Source organism: Erpetoichthys calabaricus, chromosome 4, assembly GCF_900747795.2.
Source record: "Erpetoichthys calabaricus chromosome 4, fErpCal1.3, whole genome shotgun sequence".
NCBI classification, from domain to species: domain Eukaryota; kingdom Metazoa; phylum Chordata; class Cladistia; order Polypteriformes; family Polypteridae; genus Erpetoichthys; species Erpetoichthys calabaricus.
Genome location: NC_041397.2, coordinates 90,220,009 through 90,241,296, shown reverse-complemented (window position 1 = coordinate 90,241,296; position 21,288 = coordinate 90,220,009). Strand labels below are relative to the sequence as shown.

Sequence of the window (21,288 nt, the reverse complement as noted above, 5' to 3'; positions counted from 1 at the left end):
TTTCAACATGTGTAATGTCTTTAATGTGTAAATCAATGAAAACAGCGGAATAAGTCATGATCACACCTAAACATGAACCAAATATATCTATTTTTCAAGATATCAAGCACTATAGCACTCTACCTTTTTCTACCACAGCAAACATTTTAAGAACATTTCACTTATTTTTATTAGAATTTCTTATTGCAGTTTTCAGTTTAATTTGTTTATAGTGCTTATATTGCAGTATTTGAATTTTTAGGTTTCTGGCCAAATCTTGACTGTTGATTACTTTGGATTATTAAATTGAATTGAAAAATTCATTGTATAATGAATATTGCATTTATTTCAGCCGTATTAAGTTAATTAATTGATTTTTTTGGAATCAACCCAAACTGACTGACAGTCAACCACAGCACAAACTGAGATGTACACAGCCAATTTAGATTTGCCAATCAACATAATTTGCACATCTATGGAATTTAGGGGAAATCCAGAGATCCATTAAAAAAGTAAATAAAACCCAAAAATAAAAATGAACCACTCCATTAACTATATTTAAAGAAAGAAGTTTTATATATATATAATATTCAGTGTTTGTCAAAAGTGTGTTTTAAATGCCATTTTTCTTTTTGGGACTCCTTCAATTTTCTCAAATTTAGGTAAAAGAAATAAAAGGTGTAAATTGTAAATAGTTTTTGCTCACTGAATAGTCATGTTTAACTGCATAATTCATTTTAAATTAGGGATTGACGTACACCCAAGCTAAATTATTATTTTTTTAATTTGATTTGGACAAACTAAAAGTACTACATATGTTGATATTTTATTGCACGGGGCATATTACTAATTGGCACAGCAAAAAGGCTCCTCACTTCTGGTTTAAATTTATTGCTGAGTACTTCATGAAAATAAGCTATATGGTAATAATCACAAAGTTAACCAAGCATTTATTTTTGCATTGTATATTTAGATGATTGATGCATTTATCAAAGGTGACTTATACTATCAGATATTACAACTGTTTATAGACAGGTTAGGTAGCTTGAGACAGAGACAGGTTAGGTAGCTTGCTTAGGGTAACACAGTGAGCCCATTCCAGTGTATTGCCTGCTACAATCTATAGTACTTCTTCACTTATTTGCCCCAGTCATTCTCAATTCAGCCATTTCTTCATGGTGATTCAGGTACAGGAATAAGGTTTCAAACTTTATATTGGGTCAACTTCATCTTCCTTTTTGCTTCATTTGTGTATTGCAATGATTGTAACAACTGATGGAGTGCAACATTGTAACTGCTGGAATTTAAGTTTTATTTTGATATCAGAGTTAATGAACATCTATTAAACATTTTAAAAGGCTTATGCCAATTTGCAGTAAAAATGTATTTTGGGGCAATTAAAGTAATATCCTGAAAAGGGGTCCTTTGTTCAGGTTTAGCTTTGTTTAGTGCATCTTATTTTCTGTTTTCTTATCACTACACTGTTGGTTGTTCACGTCTCTGTCGGCGATTCCATAGAATTGGGCAGCACATTGATGTTAAAGCTGCTAGAAGTGTCTCTCTCTTGACTATCTATAAGGTCATTTTCATTAGTCCCAACTGCAGTATTTGTGGGTTTTCAAAGTACTTATTAAAGTCATGTTTTATTTTCTTTTTTCAAATGTCCAGTGTAGCTTCCAGCACATTGTGGTCTTTTGTTTCCTTTTTTACTCTTCTTTTCACTGCACCACTGGGCTCTTGTTTTGAATGATCATCCACTTTTCTGTTTTGAGGTTCGGTAACACATTAAATGTGCACTCTCATAAGAGAGGCCTATGAGACACCTGCTGTGATCATGTCCCACTCATGTCAACCAAGCAGGACTCACATTTTTATTTTATTTTAAATGCTTTTTATTTATGTCTGATCAGATTCTAGGTTTATAATCACAAGGATCAAAATAGGTCGAGGGGTGTGCTTGAGAATTGACTGCCATGCGTTCCTGTATTGTCACTAAAAATGTGGGTATTTTTATATTTGTATATGCTAAGGCTTCTTTGTGAGAAAGGCCACAGTGTGTACACCCAGGTCACCCTAATGGTAGATCTGGCCATGCTTGTATGTTATAGTCTTTTCTATTCAACCTGACAATCTTAGACTATACCTGTTTATTGATATATTAAATCACTAACTGAAATACTTATTGTAAAAAATGCCTTTTAAAATAAAGAAATTAGAATACATTTGGGATTATTTTCTAATATTGCTGTTTAATATCAACCAAATATACTGTTTACCTCTTTTCATTTATGTTGGTCTCTATAAACATTTATTAATTTTGTAAATCACAGAAAATTCTGCCCCCCTACAAATGTCTAACACATATAAATGCATTTTCAGTGTTATTTATGAATATGACTCATAGTTACTAAAATATTTAATAAACAAAATGTGATAAAGTAACTCCCACTTTCATATCAGTTAATTAAGTCCCCAAACACAGGTGAATGTTACACCACATGTATATTTTCTAACTTGTGTTATTATCACTGACACATTTTTAGTAATTTTTGTAACATTCAGCAGTGTTATCACTGTATTTCATGATATACAATCTAATAAACTGAGCAATAAACTATAAACTGAGTGTTGTTTTTTTTAGAATACTTTCTAATGTTTTGCCCTCATAAAGCATGGTGAAAGTTCCAACACACTGATAACATACAGAATTTAAGTGATCATTAAAAACAGCTGACAATCAAAGTTCTGAAGTTCTTGCACATGGTGCTCTATTCTCTATTTATACTAAGCAGGAAGTTATCTACTGTACTATAAACTGAGTATAACTACATGTCACTAACAATGGTTATAATCTACTGGTGCACACTGAACATTATTTCAATATTTTGCTGACAAGTCTTATTTTGTTTTTAGATAGAAAAGTGACACTATAATACTTTTTATGATTTCAGTTATGTATGAATGACACTCTAAGATCAAAAAAGAGAAAAAAAATATAATGGAGACAAATATCACATTCGAGGAAAAATAAAATACAAAATAATACAGTCATGCATTGAGTTTGATCATTTGGCCATATGTCGGTCACTAAGTGTACAGGTCATTAAAATTAACCACTGTGGGTCTGGTGTGGTTGACTGGTATGTGTACTTTAACTGCTGGTACGGAGCAGCACAAACCGTCCATGTAAGGGAAGGTGGCGCAGACTGAATGTTTAAGAATTAGCCATGTAGAGCAGATCAAAGCAGACCTTAAAGGGCACTCCTGAGACATAAGAAGTATGAGTCCCTTTGAAATAACAGTAATAATGACAAAAGATTGATTACTATTTACAAGGTGCTTCTATCTTCTTGATGGAAGAAAAATAATGCAAAGTACTGCACATGGGTCTTGGGCAGTGTGGAAAACTTTATCTGAGGCTGAAAAAGTAAATGAATGCATGTGAGTGTGATACAAGCTATGCTTGATGGAAAGCAGAAGGAGGAAATGACAGAACAAATGAGTCAAATATGTTTTTCAGATTCCAGTGCAGCAATATGAACTGAAATAAACCTTCAGCAACTTAGTTATGCTATTAAAAAGGAAACATGGATTTTGTTAACTGTGATCATCACAGATAACTCACAATTGATTGTCTTTGTTAGATTTTATGATGAAGAAAAGACAGAGTTTTGTGAAAACTCTTCATGGCTACATGAGGGGAAGATATTTTTTAAAAAGCAATAATGCAGATACTAAGTGAGAGAGAGATTGGTCTGAAGCAGGTAGTGTTAATAGCTCCATTCATGACAAGAAGAGAAGGGATCTGTGAAACACCTGAAAGATCATCTCCCAGATCTTATGTCCTATCACTGCATAATCCACAAGCCAGTTTTGTCTGCTAGTCTAGGAGAAATGTACTCAGGAGTTATGACAACAGTAATGAAACTTGTCAATTATTTCAAAGTATCTTCTGCATTGCAGCACCATTTATTGTGCACATTCCTGAAAGAACTTACTGTAACATTTAATGGATTTACTTCTCCACAATAATGTTAGGTGGCTCAGCAAAGGCCTGGTATTGGAATATTTCTGGGTCACTCAAAAAGAACAGCTAACGTTTCTGAGTAAAAAATCAATGGATATGCTAAACAGTTTGTGGATTTCATGCAGATTGAAAAGAAAATGGAAGTCCTTGCTTTTTTGTCTGATATAACATCCAACTTCACTGACCTAAATTTCAAGCTCCAGGGTAGAAACACCACAATACGTGACCTCATGTCAGCAGTGCGATCTTTCCATAGGAAAAAACTGGAAACTGGAGGTATTTAAATATGACATACAGAAGTACATGCTTTGCTTTCCAAAACATTTGGTACAAACAAAAGGAAAACATTACTATCAGAATTATGTTGAGTTCCTGGAGAAATTGACGGATATTTTCAAAGCTCACTTTGAAGACTTCAGCCTGGGAAAACAAGTCCTAACCGTTCATTGAAAACCCATTTGCAGTGAATTGTGTCACAAAAGTCTCCTTGGAAACACAGAAATTTTGTCAATGGACTAGTGCTGCTTCACAACAAACAGAGTTGATTGACCTCCAAGAAAAATATCCTCTGAAGGAAGCTCACTATAACCCTATCACTTTCTGGACAAAGATGGTTACCGCAGCAAGTAATCCCCTCCTGCAAAAACTGGCCCTTCGAATTCTCACCATGTTTGCTATGACATACTGCTGTAAATCAATATTTTCAATTATGAATATGCTTTTAAAAAACTCATACTGCAGTAAATTCACCAGAGTGTCTCTTGTTGGCCATCACACCTTTCATGCAGAATTTTAAAGACTTGGTTACAGAAAGAAGGTGTCATTTTTCTCATTAAAACCAGAATTGCTTACATTTTTGTATCATTATTTTGGACATAGTTCTGTGTTGCTCATTGGACTCAGTCCATTATGGTTTTGAACAACCATGTTCTCACTCAAAAAAGAAAAAAAAAAGAACTCAGTTCTTTTTATTACGGTGACCCTGAGGGGACATTGTGCAATTTTTTTCTGGGTATTTTTCTGGTGCGCACCTGATACTATGAAGTGCACACCAGATAATTTCAAGTGAGCACCAGATACTTTCAACCGCACAGTAACTGAAAAGGGGCTCCATACCTATACGTAATTTCTGATGCATAATAGTTCTTTTTCATAGTTGTACTTAGGCAAAATGGAGATTGAAGACTTTATAGAAGTATATTTTCAGCTTGGTCTTAAGCACAAAGACATAATGTTTGTTCTTCCAGTTCAGCATGGATACATTATCACTGAAAGGCATCGGGGCTCCGTACAAGTGAAAGTGTGCAGTGACAGGCTGTTTTTTTCTTGTTATTTTTTAATGTCACATTATCCCAATACAGAGCCCGTATGTGAGACCCAGATGAAATGTATATGCGACAAACATGCATAGACATATGTTACAATATCAGGTGGTGCGCATGGAATAGTTTCTTGTGCGCAAGGGCAAGTATCAAGCACGCACTTGAAAGTATCTGGTGCTCACATTAAAGTATCTGGTACTCACTTGAAAGTATCTGGTACTCACTTGATAGTATCTGGTGTGCACTTGAAAGTATCTGGTTTGCATCAGACAAATACCCAGAAAAAATCAAATTACACAATGTCCCCTTAGGGGCTCCGTACTTTTTCAATGATAGCATTGTTGAATTATTTTTTAATGTTTTATTATAATCTTTAATAATAGATCGTAAACTGTAAACATGCTTTCTCTAGTCTTTAATCAACTGAACAAGTCATTTTCAGTTATGTGTTGGTGTTCAAGATTATTGCAGATATAAACTAGAAATTAGAATTGAATAACATGTTGATTTGGACTTGCACCACAGTTGACTAAGTAAATCTAATGGTTAAAAAATAAAAACACTTAACAATAAAAGAATCTGTGACCTTAAGTGAATATAACAGTGATCCAACTAAATGTAACAATCAGTACTTTTATTGATTATATAAAATATTACCAATTATAAAATTCACACAATAGCAAAAACTTGTAAACAACTAAAAAAATCAATGGCTAAAGCCACAAAATAAATCTGAAAGTGATTACTACAGTTATCTTTATAAATTCACAGATGTTGGAGAACAGTTTAAGACATCATGTTCCAATCTGATTTCTCTACAAGCCCGATGGAAAAAGATGACTTTAAAAACATAGCAATCCAGCAATCAGCTGTAACAAGTGCAGAAATGTATTTTTTCTGCTAAGTCTACTGTCACTCTTATCATTCAGCTATGACAGATAACAGATTGGACACTACTTATTTTATTGGCTTGTGAGATGGATCTGACAAGCACCATAGATCATAACAATGACAACCTCCTGAAAGAGAAGTGTATTGTACTCTACAAGCACTGCTCTTCTCCCACGTTTTAGCATGATAATTATTCTTGATACTTTTTTTTTTTTTACTTTAGTGTGTCTTTTCTTGAAGAGAATGTTAATAATATAATTAATAAAGAGGTCACACTAGCATAGTTAGTTTTATTGTTAAATATTAATTTGCAGAGAGTAATACAGATTCTGTTATTTTCAATAATTCACTTCTGCCAATAGTTAAATGTGCTATTTAAATAATGTGCTTCCATATAGTTTAAAAATTGCCTTTTAACGTTTTTATCCCCTTCAGAGTAAAAGATGCAGCAGAAGCAATATTATCATTTAAAAAAGTGAAAAATAGTTTAAAATACTTCTTACAATATCTTACCATGCTGTAGCTGTGTGCCACCTTCATGAGTTCAATGCAGCCCTGGGCATCAGCAAATGCACGGATTCCAAGGCAGTTTGATGGATGGAGAAGCTTCATTAGGAAGTGACAGCAGACATCAACTACTTGGGGGAGTTGGAGCAGGCAAGCTGCTGCCAAAAGATTCTCAATGGTTTCTTCTTTGAGCTCCAAGCAACCTGTCATAAATCCATTAATAGAGATTTAAAGAATAGTAGGGGTACTAGGAAAGTTAACCACAACAAGTGACTTCATCTTATTTAAAAGCAAATGTATGGCTGTTGAAAATATATGCATGCATCTTTATTTTCACTTAACATTTTATGACAAAGTAGAGTCTGTTGCTAACTCAAATCGAATGTAAAGTGACAATCCTAACATATGTATACAGTTCTGATAATGAAAAAAATCAAATTTAAATAAACCACAGGGCACATATTGCAAAAAGTCACTTTGTGTGAGATGGCATCTGAAAACCATTTTAAGCTTTATAATAGCGTAAAGTATATTTTTACCTTGAAAAGGAGCTACTCTACAATGACACAATTGCTGAATGTCATCTTGCACATGCATTGATTTGGTAAGGAAAGTACACAGTCTCAGTTCTGCATTTTTATATATTAGGATATAACTAACAATCATATATTCCTCACCAAGTCCTGCAATTATATTCATTTAATTTTAACCTTAATTAATGTATGCATAGCTTTTAAGGTCTCATCACTGCATATCAATGGCATTCATTTCTGGACTTTGACTTTACCATTCTAAAAAGTTAATTCTTTTCCTTTTGCATAAACACATTTCTACCAAGCTTAATCTGTCGGGACTGATGGCTTCACATTTTCATTAGAATACTCGGATTTGAAGAAAAAGTAAATGTTGATCAGTGATTAAATGATTGCAAGGCATCTAGGTCCCAAGACTACAACACACCTCCAAATTATTTTTTTCTGCCAAATGAAGGTTGTCATGTATTTGTTGTTTTAGTATGCCGTGTTTTCTGTATGTTTGTTTTTTTCTTTCTAAAGCAGGAATTGTATATCCAAATTGCTTTAAAGGACATTTTGTCTACAAGACTCACTGCATCGAATTGTCTAAAATGAAGCTTAAAAAATAATAATACTGACTTAATGACATAATAATACTGGCACCTTTATATTAGGTAGAATGCCCAACTGGGGCCGAGTGGTCTTTTGGCCTCGAAACTCTGCAGATTTTTTTTCTCTCCAGCATCTTATGTGTGTTTTTTTCTGTTCTCCCTGGTGGTCTAACCATATTATCAGACTTATCTTAATGGACTTAAAAAACATATCTTCAAATTAGGATTGTACTACTTGTATAACTATGTTATGTAAGCACATAGATTCTTTAAATATTATTTATATATTATTTATTTAGTTATATGTAAGTATCATATATCTAACTTGCTTTTTTTTTCTTTTGTAACTCTTCTTTTATATTGGGTAAAGCACTTTGAGCTACATTTCTTGTATGAAGATGTGCTACAGAAATAAATGTTGTTGTTTTTCCAAAAGTGCTATGGTTCATTTAGATGCAACTTAGAAAAAGTAAGCCATGCTTTTGTTCTGGCTATCCCTAAATAAAATCCATGACTTTCTAGTCTTTTTCTTAAAAGACATTTTGGACTTTTAACATATACCATGTTGACAGCGGTTTCTACAATCTGTGTGTTTAAATTTTGGATTCTTTGTGATTCCTTGGAATATCACACATTTTAATATTTAACTAAATTTGCTGTGATACTCACTTCTGGGATGATGGGCAGAATGCTCTCCATTTATATATTTTTTTTTCCAATACCAAAATAAAGTCTTTCAATTGTTTGGAAATGCTTGGAAATTACCTTATGATCCATGCCAGGCTGAGAAGCAAAAACAATCACTTTCCTAACATCTAATGACATTTGCTCATGACATGATGCTATTAAAAACCCAAATACTACATAGCAGACTACCAGAAATATTGCTTTCATAAAGGGATATTCACATTTTCTGATACTAAACTAATTACTGTAGTACTATTTATTACTTATTAGTGCTATTATTAGTGCTATATATTTATTAGAGCACTTGGCTCTAATTACCTTCCTAATTCTCTTGAAAACAATTGAAAAAAAACCCATGACCTACAAATGATAAGAATAAGATATATGAATAAGATATAAAAAGGTTGTTGGTTTTCCCATGATTACAAGCTTTGTTATTTAATTATGCAGTTCCACCATTTATTTCCTATCCAACATGTTCTAATCCAGTTAACCACTTCAAAATCTCAGGGAGACAATGCCTATCCTATCTTCTTTGGGTATAAGAAGGGAACCAACTCAGGACAATCTATTGCAGAGAACACTCATGCAAACACCTACAATAACTCATGTGGGCCAATTTGGAGTTGCAAATTAACCTAACATATGTTGTGAATTGGAGTGTCAGACATGGCTAAAGGGTATTCTTTCAGATTTCTATTGAAACCCAAATATTAATTTCCAAGGTAAAGCTTATATCCCATTTTATGCAGACTCAATTATGTACATTGATGCCCAAACTTTTTTGATTTTTCCTGCTTCACAGTAAATGTAACATGTATGTATGTATTTAAATAATGCACACTAATTGATGTTACATTAATCCCCACTTCTAGGATTGTTAATTTTATTTTAAAGTTAAAAGTAATATTTGTGTGCTATTACATACAATTCCAATACAGTTGTTTTAATTTGAATACTCCTGGCATTACTGAAACCCAGTTACTTTGAGATAAACAACTTGCTCATGCACTTTTTCAAACATCATTGGCCTCTACAGGTAAAGTTTAACTTCCCTAAAGACTCTCCAATTTTACATACATTTCCACATATCTCATCAGTATTACAATTAACTGGTTGAAAAGAATGTTTACAGAAAGTAGTAGGGAGACACAGTGGCTATTAATGCCACCTCATAGAACCAGCATTCTGGATTCATATCCTGTACCTAATTGTTGAAGTTTGCACCAATTTCTGTGTGGATTTTCCACCCAGGGTTCTGGTATTCTTTAATCATGTGCTGTGATACCACAATTAGCCTCAAAATTAAAGCATTGCATAGCAGCAACACTGAATCCCTATTCAGATATACTTATCTATTTGCTCACAATACTGATTAACCACTGCTTTTTCATGTTTGATAATATTCTATATTAAAATTATTATGATATACAAAAGAACATTTTTTGAGATCTACATTTTCTGTTCTGTTGTAAAATTCAAGTACTCCAGGGCTGCAGAATTGTATTATTTGTATTACAAGCCTCAACTTAACTAGTATTAAAAGTGATAGAAAATTAAACATTGAGTTATTTCAACAATTTTCTTATGTCAGAGTATCTGTCTTGGAAAAGATTTCTGAGAGCAGCGTACAAATGCTTCCAGGAATTCCCAGATGGTATTATGAATTAATCATTACTTGGACCACATTAGCACACATGCTACAGCTCCTGCGGTCTTTGTAATGTGTCCAGAGAAACAGTCAATTTATACAAACACAATATACACTGAATATACAGAGGCTCTTTATCACAGTCTGCAATCTGGACAATAAATATTCAGTTGCATCAAAACTCAATATAGTTCTTTTTACAACAATTTTTATGATATAGTGTATAATTCTCTATATTTAAAATTTTCCATATTTTTCCTCTTTGTAAAAAACAAAAATACAATGATCTATGTATTCCTCCATTTTTATAACCTATTTAGTCCACTACAGCATCACAGGAACTCAAAACCCAGGCATTCCATTGAAATGCATTATAATAAAACAACTAGTATCTGCAGAAATGTAATCTGTAATTTGCTAATTCTAGATAATGCTGACATTTTTAAAAATTGAAAAAACAAAGTATTTTTTACTCTAAATGATGCAGGACCAGTATAAACAATAAATTTCTATTGTACCTATATGCCTGAGGCAGTGGGAAGACTGCTATCATCCTATTTATGCCACTAGGTAGGACTGCTGATAACCTGTTAAGGTCAGCTCAAGCCACTTGTCAATTTACTTGACTGACAGAATACCCCTCAGATTGATTATAAAAGGTCATGTCATTTAGCTGTCTGAATGAATGAAAGAGAATATTGGATTCTATAGCATTTTTCAGTTGGAATCAAGTGAAAAGCTAAGCAACTGTTACATAAAGAACTGTAAGTACAATTCTAAAAATATTAGTGTCTTATTTTATCATCATTTTTATATATAGTGTCCCATGAGATCTAAGAGGGCAGCAAGTAATGTCAAACAGAGACTGATGTCAGAGAGCGGGCAGATGAATGTGGTTATTAGAGCCTGGTAGGTAGCCAGTGAAAGAAACACCATCAGGATAGATTGTGATAGCAAACAGTTACAGCCAGGACAGGGTGAACCTGCTGCTTGTCCAAAAAACCAAATGACTTAAAATCAGTCCTGGACTTTACATCATTTTTGATTACTTTTGGACATTTTTCGCATATACAGTATTCAAACGTACTGTATATGCAGATACCCATGTATGTGACGAGCAAATTTCCAGAAGATACTTTGTATTATTATTCATTTTTAAGATAGATATTGTGGAGGGTCATCCATCTGGCAAAGGTTTGCCAAGAAGGAGATAAGCAGAGCATAAGCAAAGATAAGGCTTTGACCAAACAGAGTGAGAGAAGAAAACTCACATGGCAATGGTTTTTAATGTACCTTTTTGTCTTTGAAATACTTTAAATTAGAGTTAAAGACATGAGTAGGCTTGGAAACAGGCCAGATGTTTTCCTGACAAATATTATTTGCAGCAGCTCATGATCCTCCTCTGGAAGAAGTGAGCCCATGTTCCTGTCTTACAGCTAGACTCTTGGAAACTGGTAGAAATTTGGTATTTTTCCACAGATATGTTAAAGTACTTGGTCTATAACTTTTCACATAATGTAAGCACTTGACACTATACACGCATAGAGGCAATAGAAACACTATGACAGAAGTCTGTTTGAAAAAGTACAGTGGATTTAGAAAGTATTCAGACTCTTTCACTTTCTGCACAATTTATTGTATTGTAGATTTAATTTTAAATTGACAAATTTGCCATTTTTGCCTATTGTCTACATTCGGTATCCCGCAATGAAAAAGTGAAAACATGTTTCTAGAAAGGTTTTCAGATTTATTAAAACTCAAAACTAAATCTCTTGTTGAAATATAGGTATTCAGACCCTTTGCTGTGGTACTTTAAATTGTGGTCAGGTGCATCCTGTAGACTCCAATTGACTGGAGTCTACCTGTGAATAAATTAAGTTGATTGAACGTTGTTTAGAAAGGTACCCACCTGTATATATAAGGTCTCATATTTCACACTGCATGTCAGGACAAAAACTAAGCCATGAAGTACAAGAAACTCTGTAGACCTTCGTGATAAAATTGTAGTGAGGCAAAGATAAATGCAAGGGTATAAAACCATTTCTAAAGCTTTGAGTGTTCCCATGAGCATAAAGGCCTCAATAATTGTGAGATGGAAGAAGTCCTGAACTACCAGGACTCTTCCTAGCGTTGGTCATCTGCCCAAACTGAGTAACAAAGCAAGAACAGCCTTGATGAGGGAGTTAAATCAAAACCAAATGGTTATTTTAACAGAGCTTCTGAAATCCTTTACTGAGGTGGGAGAATCTGTTGGAGGGACAACCATCTCAGCAGCACTCCATTAATCAGGGATTTATGGTACAGTGCCTACGGGGTATATGACGGCCCACTTGGAATTTGCCAGATGGAATCTAAGAGCACAAGAAAAAAGTCTGATGAGTCAAACATTTAACTCCATGGATATAACTCAAACTAAAAGAAGTGGGAGTTCAGGGTGATGTTTTTAGTTGGGTGCAGAATTGGCACAGACACAGGAAGCAGAGGGTGATGGTGCGAGGAACCTCATCAGAATTGGCCACTGTTAAGAGTGGTGTTCCACAGGGGTGAGTGCTAGGGCTGCTGCTATTTTTAATATATATAAATGATTTAGATAGGAATATAAGTAACAAGCTGGTTAAGTTTGCAGATGATACCAAGATAGGTGGATTAGCAGATAATTTGGAATCCGTTATATCATTACAGAAGGACTTGGATAGCATACAGGCTTGGGCAGATTTGTGGCAGATGAAATTTAATGTCAGTAAATGTAAAGTATTACACATAGGATGTAATAATGTTAGGTTTGAATATACAATGGGCGGTCAGAAAATCGAGAGTACACTTTATGAGAAGGATTTAGGAGTCATAGTGGACTCTAAGCTATCGACTTCCAGACAGTGTTCAGAAGCCATTAAGAAAGCAAACAGAATGTTAGGCTATATAGCACGATGTGTGGAGTACAAGTCCAAGGAGGTTCTGCTCAACCTTTATAATGCACTGGTGAGGCCTCATCTGGAGTACTGTGTGCAGTTTTAGTCTCCAGGCTACAAAAAGAACATAGCAGCGCTAAAAAAGGTCTAGGGCTACAGGGGTTGAAGTATGAGGAAAGATTAAAAGAGCTGAGCCTATACAGTTTAAGCAAAAGAAGATTAAGAGGTGACATGATTGAAGTGTTTAAAATTATGAAGGGAATTAGTACAGTGGATCAAGACTGTTATTTTTAAATGAGTTCATCAAGAACACGTGAACACAGTTGGAAACTTGTTAAGAGTAAATTTCACACAAACATTAGGAAGTTTTTCTTTACACAAAGAACGATAGACACTTGGAATAAGCTACCAAGTAGTGTGGTAGACAATAAGACTTTAGGGACTTTCAAAACTTGACTTGATGTTTTTTATAAGAACTAAGTGAATAGGACTGGCGAGCTTTGTTGGGCTGAATGACCTGTTCTCGTCTAGTGTTCTAATGTTCTAATGTTTTAACTGCAAGAACTATGTTTGGTAATGATTATATTTTTTATTTGTTGATATTTATTAATACAGGTCAAATCCCATTATAGTGAATAATAAATTAAAAAAAAAATTTAGAATAAAGAATACTTTCTGCTGGCAAGGACAAACATTCATACTTCATGCTAAACAGACTTTGTAAATTTCAGTATAACTAATGTTTTCTTGACCAAAAATGGACACTGAAGATTACAATGTGATGCAAAGAATACTTAATGCCACACCTATACTTTCGCCGAGTCTCAGGAAACCTAAAACAGGCTGTCTCTTTCCTGTTAGACTAAAAGAACGTGACAGTCTGTTGTGAACTTTCTAGTCTCGGCGAGGCTTGGCAAGAGTATAGGTGCGACATCATACACATAGCCGAATTCTGAGTCAGGGCTACACTGAGTATTTGCATGGGTAGTTGTGTTGTGGGCGGATAATGTACTGTTTGAGTTTCATAGCACTTCTGAAAGTTCTCTTTGCGATGGATAAAAAAGTGAGAAACTATGTCAGTCTACTCTGAAAGAAAAATTAACAATCCTGGAAAAGTTGATTCCGGAATGTAGAAAAATTATGTGGCAAAGCATTTTGAATTGCTCTTTCAACGCTGTCAACAATTTTGAAGGACTAAAAAAAATGGAAGACAAAATTAAAGATTGGGTGTTGGGACCTGAACAAAAAAAAAAATTAGAAGCGCAATTGTATTTCTATAAAAAAAAAGTTACATCTAATGTCTCATTTTCATTCTATATTTATACCTGTATGTTTATTTAAAAAATTTCATCTAATGTCTCATTTTCAAATAAAATATTTTTTGTAGTTTAAGAAGCGCTATTTTTTTATACAGGTATTGTCAAGCTTGAGTCACAGAGTTAGCTGCACAAGAGAATGAAAGTCCAGGTTGGGCCAGGTTGGGTGTTAAATGTTCTAAACTTCATGCAGGTTTACTGTTTACCAGACGTAGCAGAGCAGCTACAGAGCTGTCCTTGCACTGCTGCCATTAGAGATGGTGAATTGCCCGTGACCCAGGTCACAACAGTTATACATATTTTCCTCATATTAGAAATATTGGGAATAGCACACCCCGCCAATAGGGTGGATGGACGGCTGAAGATGGTAAGATACCCTGGACAGGATAAAACAGATGTGATTGTGTTTTGAAGTAGAAAAAGTAAGTTTGTCAAAGCTCAAAGAACATGTTAAGCTCAATGATTAGCAAGTGCTGCTTTTCACAGTTGACTACAGGCAAATCTTACAAATATTGTGTACAGAAAACACTTAATTAGTTAAATAGAACTTCTGATACATGTACACCCAATTAACCAGTGGCACTATAAAAAGGCCCATTTTCTTACACAATTTCTTGGAAAAGCTAGGTAACACAACTAGTAATTTATAAGAGTTTACTTACAGGGAAATCAGGGACAGAGTTAGCACTTCCAGGCAATGTGCAAGCAGTAGCCTTTTACAGAAGGTTCATATTTCTCACTGTTTTTCTTTTTGTTTCTAAACTTCTGTTTTACAAAGCCTTAAATAATCTCACTCCATCCTATATTTTAGAATGCCTTTCACCTTACATTCCAAATCGTAACCGTAGATCTTCAAATGCTTATAATTCCAAGAGCTAAACTTAAAAGAAGTGGTGAGGAAGCCTTCTGCTATTTTGCACCTAAAATCTGGAATAGCTAACCAATAGAAATTCGCCAGGCTAATACGGTGGAGCACTTTACAAAAATGCTAAAAAAACGTTATTTTAACATGGCTTTCTCATAGCTTCATTTTAGTTTAACTCTGATATTCTGTGTATGCACTTAATTATCATTATCATTCATGGTGGCTCTGAAAGCTGTACTAACCCCTACTTTCTCTGCGGTTCTTTTTCCGGTTTTCTGTGGTGGCAATCTGCACAACCACCACCCAATCAAAGCACCGTGCAGTCCCTACATTGATGGATTGAAGTCTAGAGGTCCACATGACCATCATCATCTAATTCTTCCACGTGAAGCCTGAAAACCATGAGGACTGATTGAGGTCATTTATGTTAGGTAGAATGTCTAGAGGGGGCTGGGACCTTACTTTTATTCTATGTCAATTAGCATTGCCTAATTTTATTTTTATATGTTGTCTATTTTCTGTTTCTTCATCCTGTAAAGTGCTTTGAGCTACATCATTTGTATGAAAATGTGCTATATAAACAAATGTTGTTGCTGTTGTTCTGGCTTCCCACTGACAGTAGCCAATAGAAATCGGTTAAATTGATTTTAAATGGATTTAAGTTTACTGTCAATCTCTAATGCATGCAAACCCAGGCACAGGAACATCACTACTGCACTTGAAGCAAACTATGAACTTAGAAGGAGTTGACTAGTGGACCCAAAGACTGTCTTATGTTTGTAACACCAGTAAATGTAAGAGATACTTAGAAAATAAAAGAGGGTTGAATTAAATTCTCTCATAATCCGCTACTGGTGCTGTAATTGCAAGAGCCTAAGCAGCTGAGTTTCACTTTACTGCAGGAGCTATTTGTCTACACACCAAGGGATTGACGTGCTGGCAAGACAGTAAAAGCAAAGTGAAAAGGTTTTAGAACTTGTCTACAATCGGTTGTACTGGACAATGTTCAGTTGCTGTTAAATAAGATAGATAAAACTGTCTGCTCTTATACAAGGTCATGGAGCATACAAGTACAGCAACATTTTGTGCTTTACGGAGAACTGGCTTAAACATGATATAACTGACACTGTTTTAATGATGGAGCAATTTCATTTTATTGAAGCAGGCAGAGACCCAGTGCAGTGTTAAAAAACATAGGAGGGGGACTGGTCATCTGGGTGAATGAGGAATGGTGTAAAAGGGAGCATATTACAATGAATACTACAGTTTGTAATTTAGATATTGGCAATTTTGGCTGTCAGAATTTATCAGGGTTATTTGCCCAGGGTTATAAATTACATCATCCTTATTAATATTTATATTCCTCCCTCTACAAATGGGGACTCAGCAACAGAAATGATTCATTCTTTCAACAACACTTTAATGATGACACATTCTGACCCTGCTGTTATAATTCTGTATATGGTGACTTTATCCATGTGACTTTGGAAGGAACTATGACAAATTTCATTTAGTGTCTTGTTCCACTTAAGGAAATAAAAAGCTGGACCTGCTCTATTCAAATGTTAACTAGGCTTTAAGTGTAAGAAAATGGTTCCTTTGGGAAGATCTGACCATAACCCGATTCATCGTATTCCCAGCTACAAGCATGTTATTAGAAAGCAACCTGTTACCACCAAAATAGTGAGGAAGTGGAGCCTGGAGGCTTAAATGGCTCTGACTGACTTCTTCCAAAAGACATAGTGGGGAATGATGTGTTAGTTACTTGGGGATGATATTGAGGGACTCAGTCACTGCATCAAAATCTAAATTAACTTTTATCTTGACCTTGTAGCACCCTCAAAGACACTGTGTTGCTTTCCACACAACAAGCTGTGGATTACAAATGAGGGAAAGGATCTCCTGAATGAGAAAAAGAAAGCATTGAAAGAGGCTCTGACGGACACACGGTTAGTGTTAAAGAAAAAGATGAGTGAAGGAAAGGAAGCTTGCCAAGCTAAAATAGAAGGTAAACTCACTCAGTCTGGAGTAGACTGGGTTCATCTTCCATAAGGGAATGTGAACAAATCTAATACCCTGAACTAATTTTTTATAGATTTTCCCTCCCACTACCGGTTTCTTCCAGAGACCACTTTGGCCAGATCATCCCTACTTCATTAGTATGGGCTGTCCATAACTGAAAACCAAGTAAGGACACAAATGAGGAAGCTACACACAGGAAAAGCTGCAGGACCAAATGGAGTCAGTCCTCTAGTTCTTAAGGCCTGTGCTAACCAACTTTGAGGTGTCATCTGTTACCTGTTCAGTCTGTCCCTCAGGTGGCCTGCGTTTTGTGAGACTCAAAGACTGTGTTTTTGATACAGATGTAAGCAACACTGGAACAACACAAATAACAGTCATGTCTCCTTTTCCCTTCACTGTGTACACCTTAGACTATAAATATAATATCAGGTCATGTCACTTGCAGAAATTCTTAGATAACTCTGGACTTATGAGATGTACTTATGAGATGAACCAGATTATAGCAGTCAGGTGGAGAGCTTTGTTTGTTGCTGCAAAGACAATTGTCTGCATCTTAACATCAGCAAAACCAAGGAACTGATTACTGACTTCTGCTGCACGAAAGAGCCTCTATGTCCAGTCACTATCCAGGAAGTGGAAGTAGAGATGTTATATCTTACACGTATTTGGGGCTCCACATCAATGACAGGTTGAACTGGTCTCAGAACACAGAGGAATTATATAAACTGTGTTCCTTTAATGTGGGTGGGTGGGAAGATAGATAAATAGAAAGATAGATAGATAGAAAGATAGATAGATAGATAGATAGATAGATAGATAGATAGATAGATAGATAGATAGATAGATAGATAGATAGCATACTTTATTAATCCCAAGGGGAAATTCACATACTCCAGCAGTAGCATACCGACAAAAAACAATATTAAATTAAAGAGTGATAACAATGCAAGTATACAGACAGACAATAACTTTGAATAATGTTAATGTTTACCCCCCCCCCCCCCCCGGGTGGAATTGAAGTGTTGCATAGTGTGGGGGAGGAACAATCTCCTCAGTCTGTCAGTGGAGCAGGAAAGTGACAGCAGTCTGTCGCTGAAGCTGCTCCTCTGTCTGGAGATGATACTGTTCAGTGGATGCAGTGGATTCTCCATGATTGATAGGAGCCTGCTTAGCGCCCGTCGCTCTGCCACGGATGTCAAACTGTCCAGTTCTGTGCCTACAATAGAGCCTGCCTTCCTCACCAGTTTGTCCAGGCGTGAGGCGTCCCTCTTCTTTATGCTGCCTCCCCAGCACACCACTGTGTAGAAGAGGGCGCTCGCCACAACTGTCTGATAGAACATCTGCAGCATCTTATTGCAGATGTTGAAGGACGCCAGCCTTCTAAGGAAGTATATTTGTCTCTGTCCTTTCTTACACAGAGCATCAGTATTGGCAGTCCAGTCCAATTTATCATCCAGCTGCACTCCCAGGTATTTATAGGTCTGCACCCTCTGCACACAGTCACCTCTGATGATCATGGGGTCCATGAGGGGCTTGGGCCTCCTAAAATCCACCACCAGCTCCTTGGTTTTGCTGGTGTTCAGGTGTAGGTGGTTTGAGCCGCACCATTTAACAAAGTCCTTGATTAGGTTTCTATACTCCTCCTCCTGCCCACTCCTGATGCAGCCCACGACAGCAGTGTCGTCAGCAAACTTTTGCACGTGGCAGGACTCCGAGTTATATTGGAAGTCCGATGTATATAGGCTGAACAGGACCGGAGAAAGTACAGTCCCCTGCGGCGCTCCTGTGTTGCTGACCACAATGTCAGACCTGCAGTTCCCGAGACGCACATACTGAGGTCTGTCTGTAAGATAGTCCACGATCCATGTTACCAGGTATGAATCTACTCCCATCTCTGTCAGCTTGTCCCTAAGGAGCAGAGGTTGGATGGTGTTGAAGGCGCTACAGAAGTCCAGAAACATAATTCTTATAGCACCACTGCCTCTGTCCAAGTGGGAGAGGAATCGGTGTAACATGTAGATGATGGCATCCTCCGCTCCCACCTTCTCCTGGTATTTGAACTGCAGAGCGTCGTGGGCGTGGCGGACCTGTGGCCTGAGATGTTGAAGCAGCAGTCTCTCCATGGATTTTATCACATGCAACATCAGAGCGACAGGCCGGAAGTCATTCAGCTCACTAGGATGTGATACCTTTGGGACTGGTATTAACATCTTTCACATCTGCAGCAACTCTGTGATGGCCAGTACAATTTACTATGCTGTGGTGTACTGGTCTGGTAACATCACTTCAAGAGAGGCCCACCAAATCAACAAGCTAATTAAAATGGAAAACTCAGTTATAGGATGCCCTCTGGACACCCTGGAGGTAGTAGAAAAGGAGAGAATGAAAGCAAAACTGAGTGCCATTATAAACAATGCTGTACATCCTTTCTCTGACACACTGACAGTGAATACTTTCAGACAATGAATTATTCAGCAAACGCTACTGGAGTTTCTTTATACCAACAGCAATGTCTTCATAGCACCTCACTGTGGCTGTGACTGCCAAGTCAGAATTTGCCTTTCTTTTAAACTTTTCTTCCTTTTTAGTCATTCTGGACCATAGTGCATATATTTATATACTGTACATATAATGTTTATGTATTTATTTATTTAAAGAGCTTCTGTAAAAAACAAAATTTCCCTCAGGAAACAAATAAAGTTCTAGATATTTAACAAAGGCAAATATAGAGTTCTAACCTGGTGTCCCTGTAGATATAGCTGTGTGGCTTTCTCACACACACACTATGAGGAATATACATACAACACTGACTTGAAGGACTGTCTAAAGTGATGATTATGTTTTGCTGTCATGAGGCAGAATCATCCTTAGTACCCAGTAACTTAAGATTTAGAATGTGGAATTCACTCCTTCACACATACAGTACATGATGACTTGGGTGACTGTGTCCTCACAGGTGGTGCAGTGGTAGTGCTGCTGCTTTGCAGTAAGGAAACTGTGAAAGATTGTGGGTTCGCTTCCCGGTTCCTCCCTGTGCGCATAGCGCTTTGAGTACTGAGAAAAGCGCTATATAAATGGAATGAATGAATTATTTATTTATTATTATTATAGTAGTGCTAAGGCTAAGCATAAAGGGATTGTGAAATATGTATAGCATTAAAAGCTGTATGATCACCATATCTGATATTACTAAATGAAAATAGTTTGGTGAACAACAGCTGATATTGCTCTGTTATGTACTTGAATGAAAAAAAAACATTAGGAATATAAGTAAAAGAAACATTAGGTATATAAGAAAAAAATTAACCACACACACAAAGCAGTAAAGAAGAGACAATATTTCCATTACTACAATTTTACCTCAGTTTCAAAGCTCAGGATGAGTGTCATATGTCATATTTGCCATTGTTGTTTCACTGTCATATGTGTCTTATCCTGCATGTTTTAGTTCTTCTAATATACTGTACAAGCATAACAACAAGCTTAGCTGGGCATAACCATTTTGCTTCCTTCCTTAGAGGAAGTGTTATTCCTTTATTTCAGATGTCAATTAGCTAATCTTGCAAAAGAAGAAGCAATCATTTACAAACAGTTGTGAAAATATTCTTTTTGATCTGCTTTGTGGAATCCTATATATGCAGATCTAAAACACTCAGAATTGTGTCACTCACATTAGTGCCATTGTGTCTTACATGACTTTCCTCAGACTCATACAATTTTGGCAGTTATGCTAAGTTTTGACCTGGAAGATCATTACGCCATAATTACAGGGATTCTCAGCTCTGGCTTTATTCTGAAATGTCCTAGCCTGTTATTTTTCTGGCAAATTCTTCAAGAGCTCTAAATGTGTGAAAAGAGCTAAAGCTTGATAAAAAATGCATACTATTTGGAGAAAAAAATAGGCTTATATAAAAATAATAGTGTAATGGAGGTTACTTGTATTGTTACTTACAACAGTAGCAATAAAATATTAAGACATACTTTTG

The 21,288-nt window shown here is 35.8% G+C and overlaps 1 protein-coding gene across 2 annotated transcripts in view; it reads right to left on the bottom strand.

The window, feature by feature from the left end:
* Positions 1 to 21,288, bottom strand: part of LOC114651109 (kelch-like protein 1) — a 435,523-nt gene that overhangs the window by 228,363 nt on the left and 185,872 nt on the right. For both annotated transcript variants that reach the window (XR_007934632.1, XM_028801068.2), the window contains exon 4: positions 6,733 to 6,929. Coding sequence is in view for 1 of the 2 variants with exons in the window: in XM_028801068.2 (XP_028656901.1) it covers positions 6,733 to 6,929 (197 nt within the window). In the remaining variant the exon portion in view is untranslated. The remainder of the gene's footprint in view (positions 1 to 6,732; positions 6,930 to 21,288) is intronic.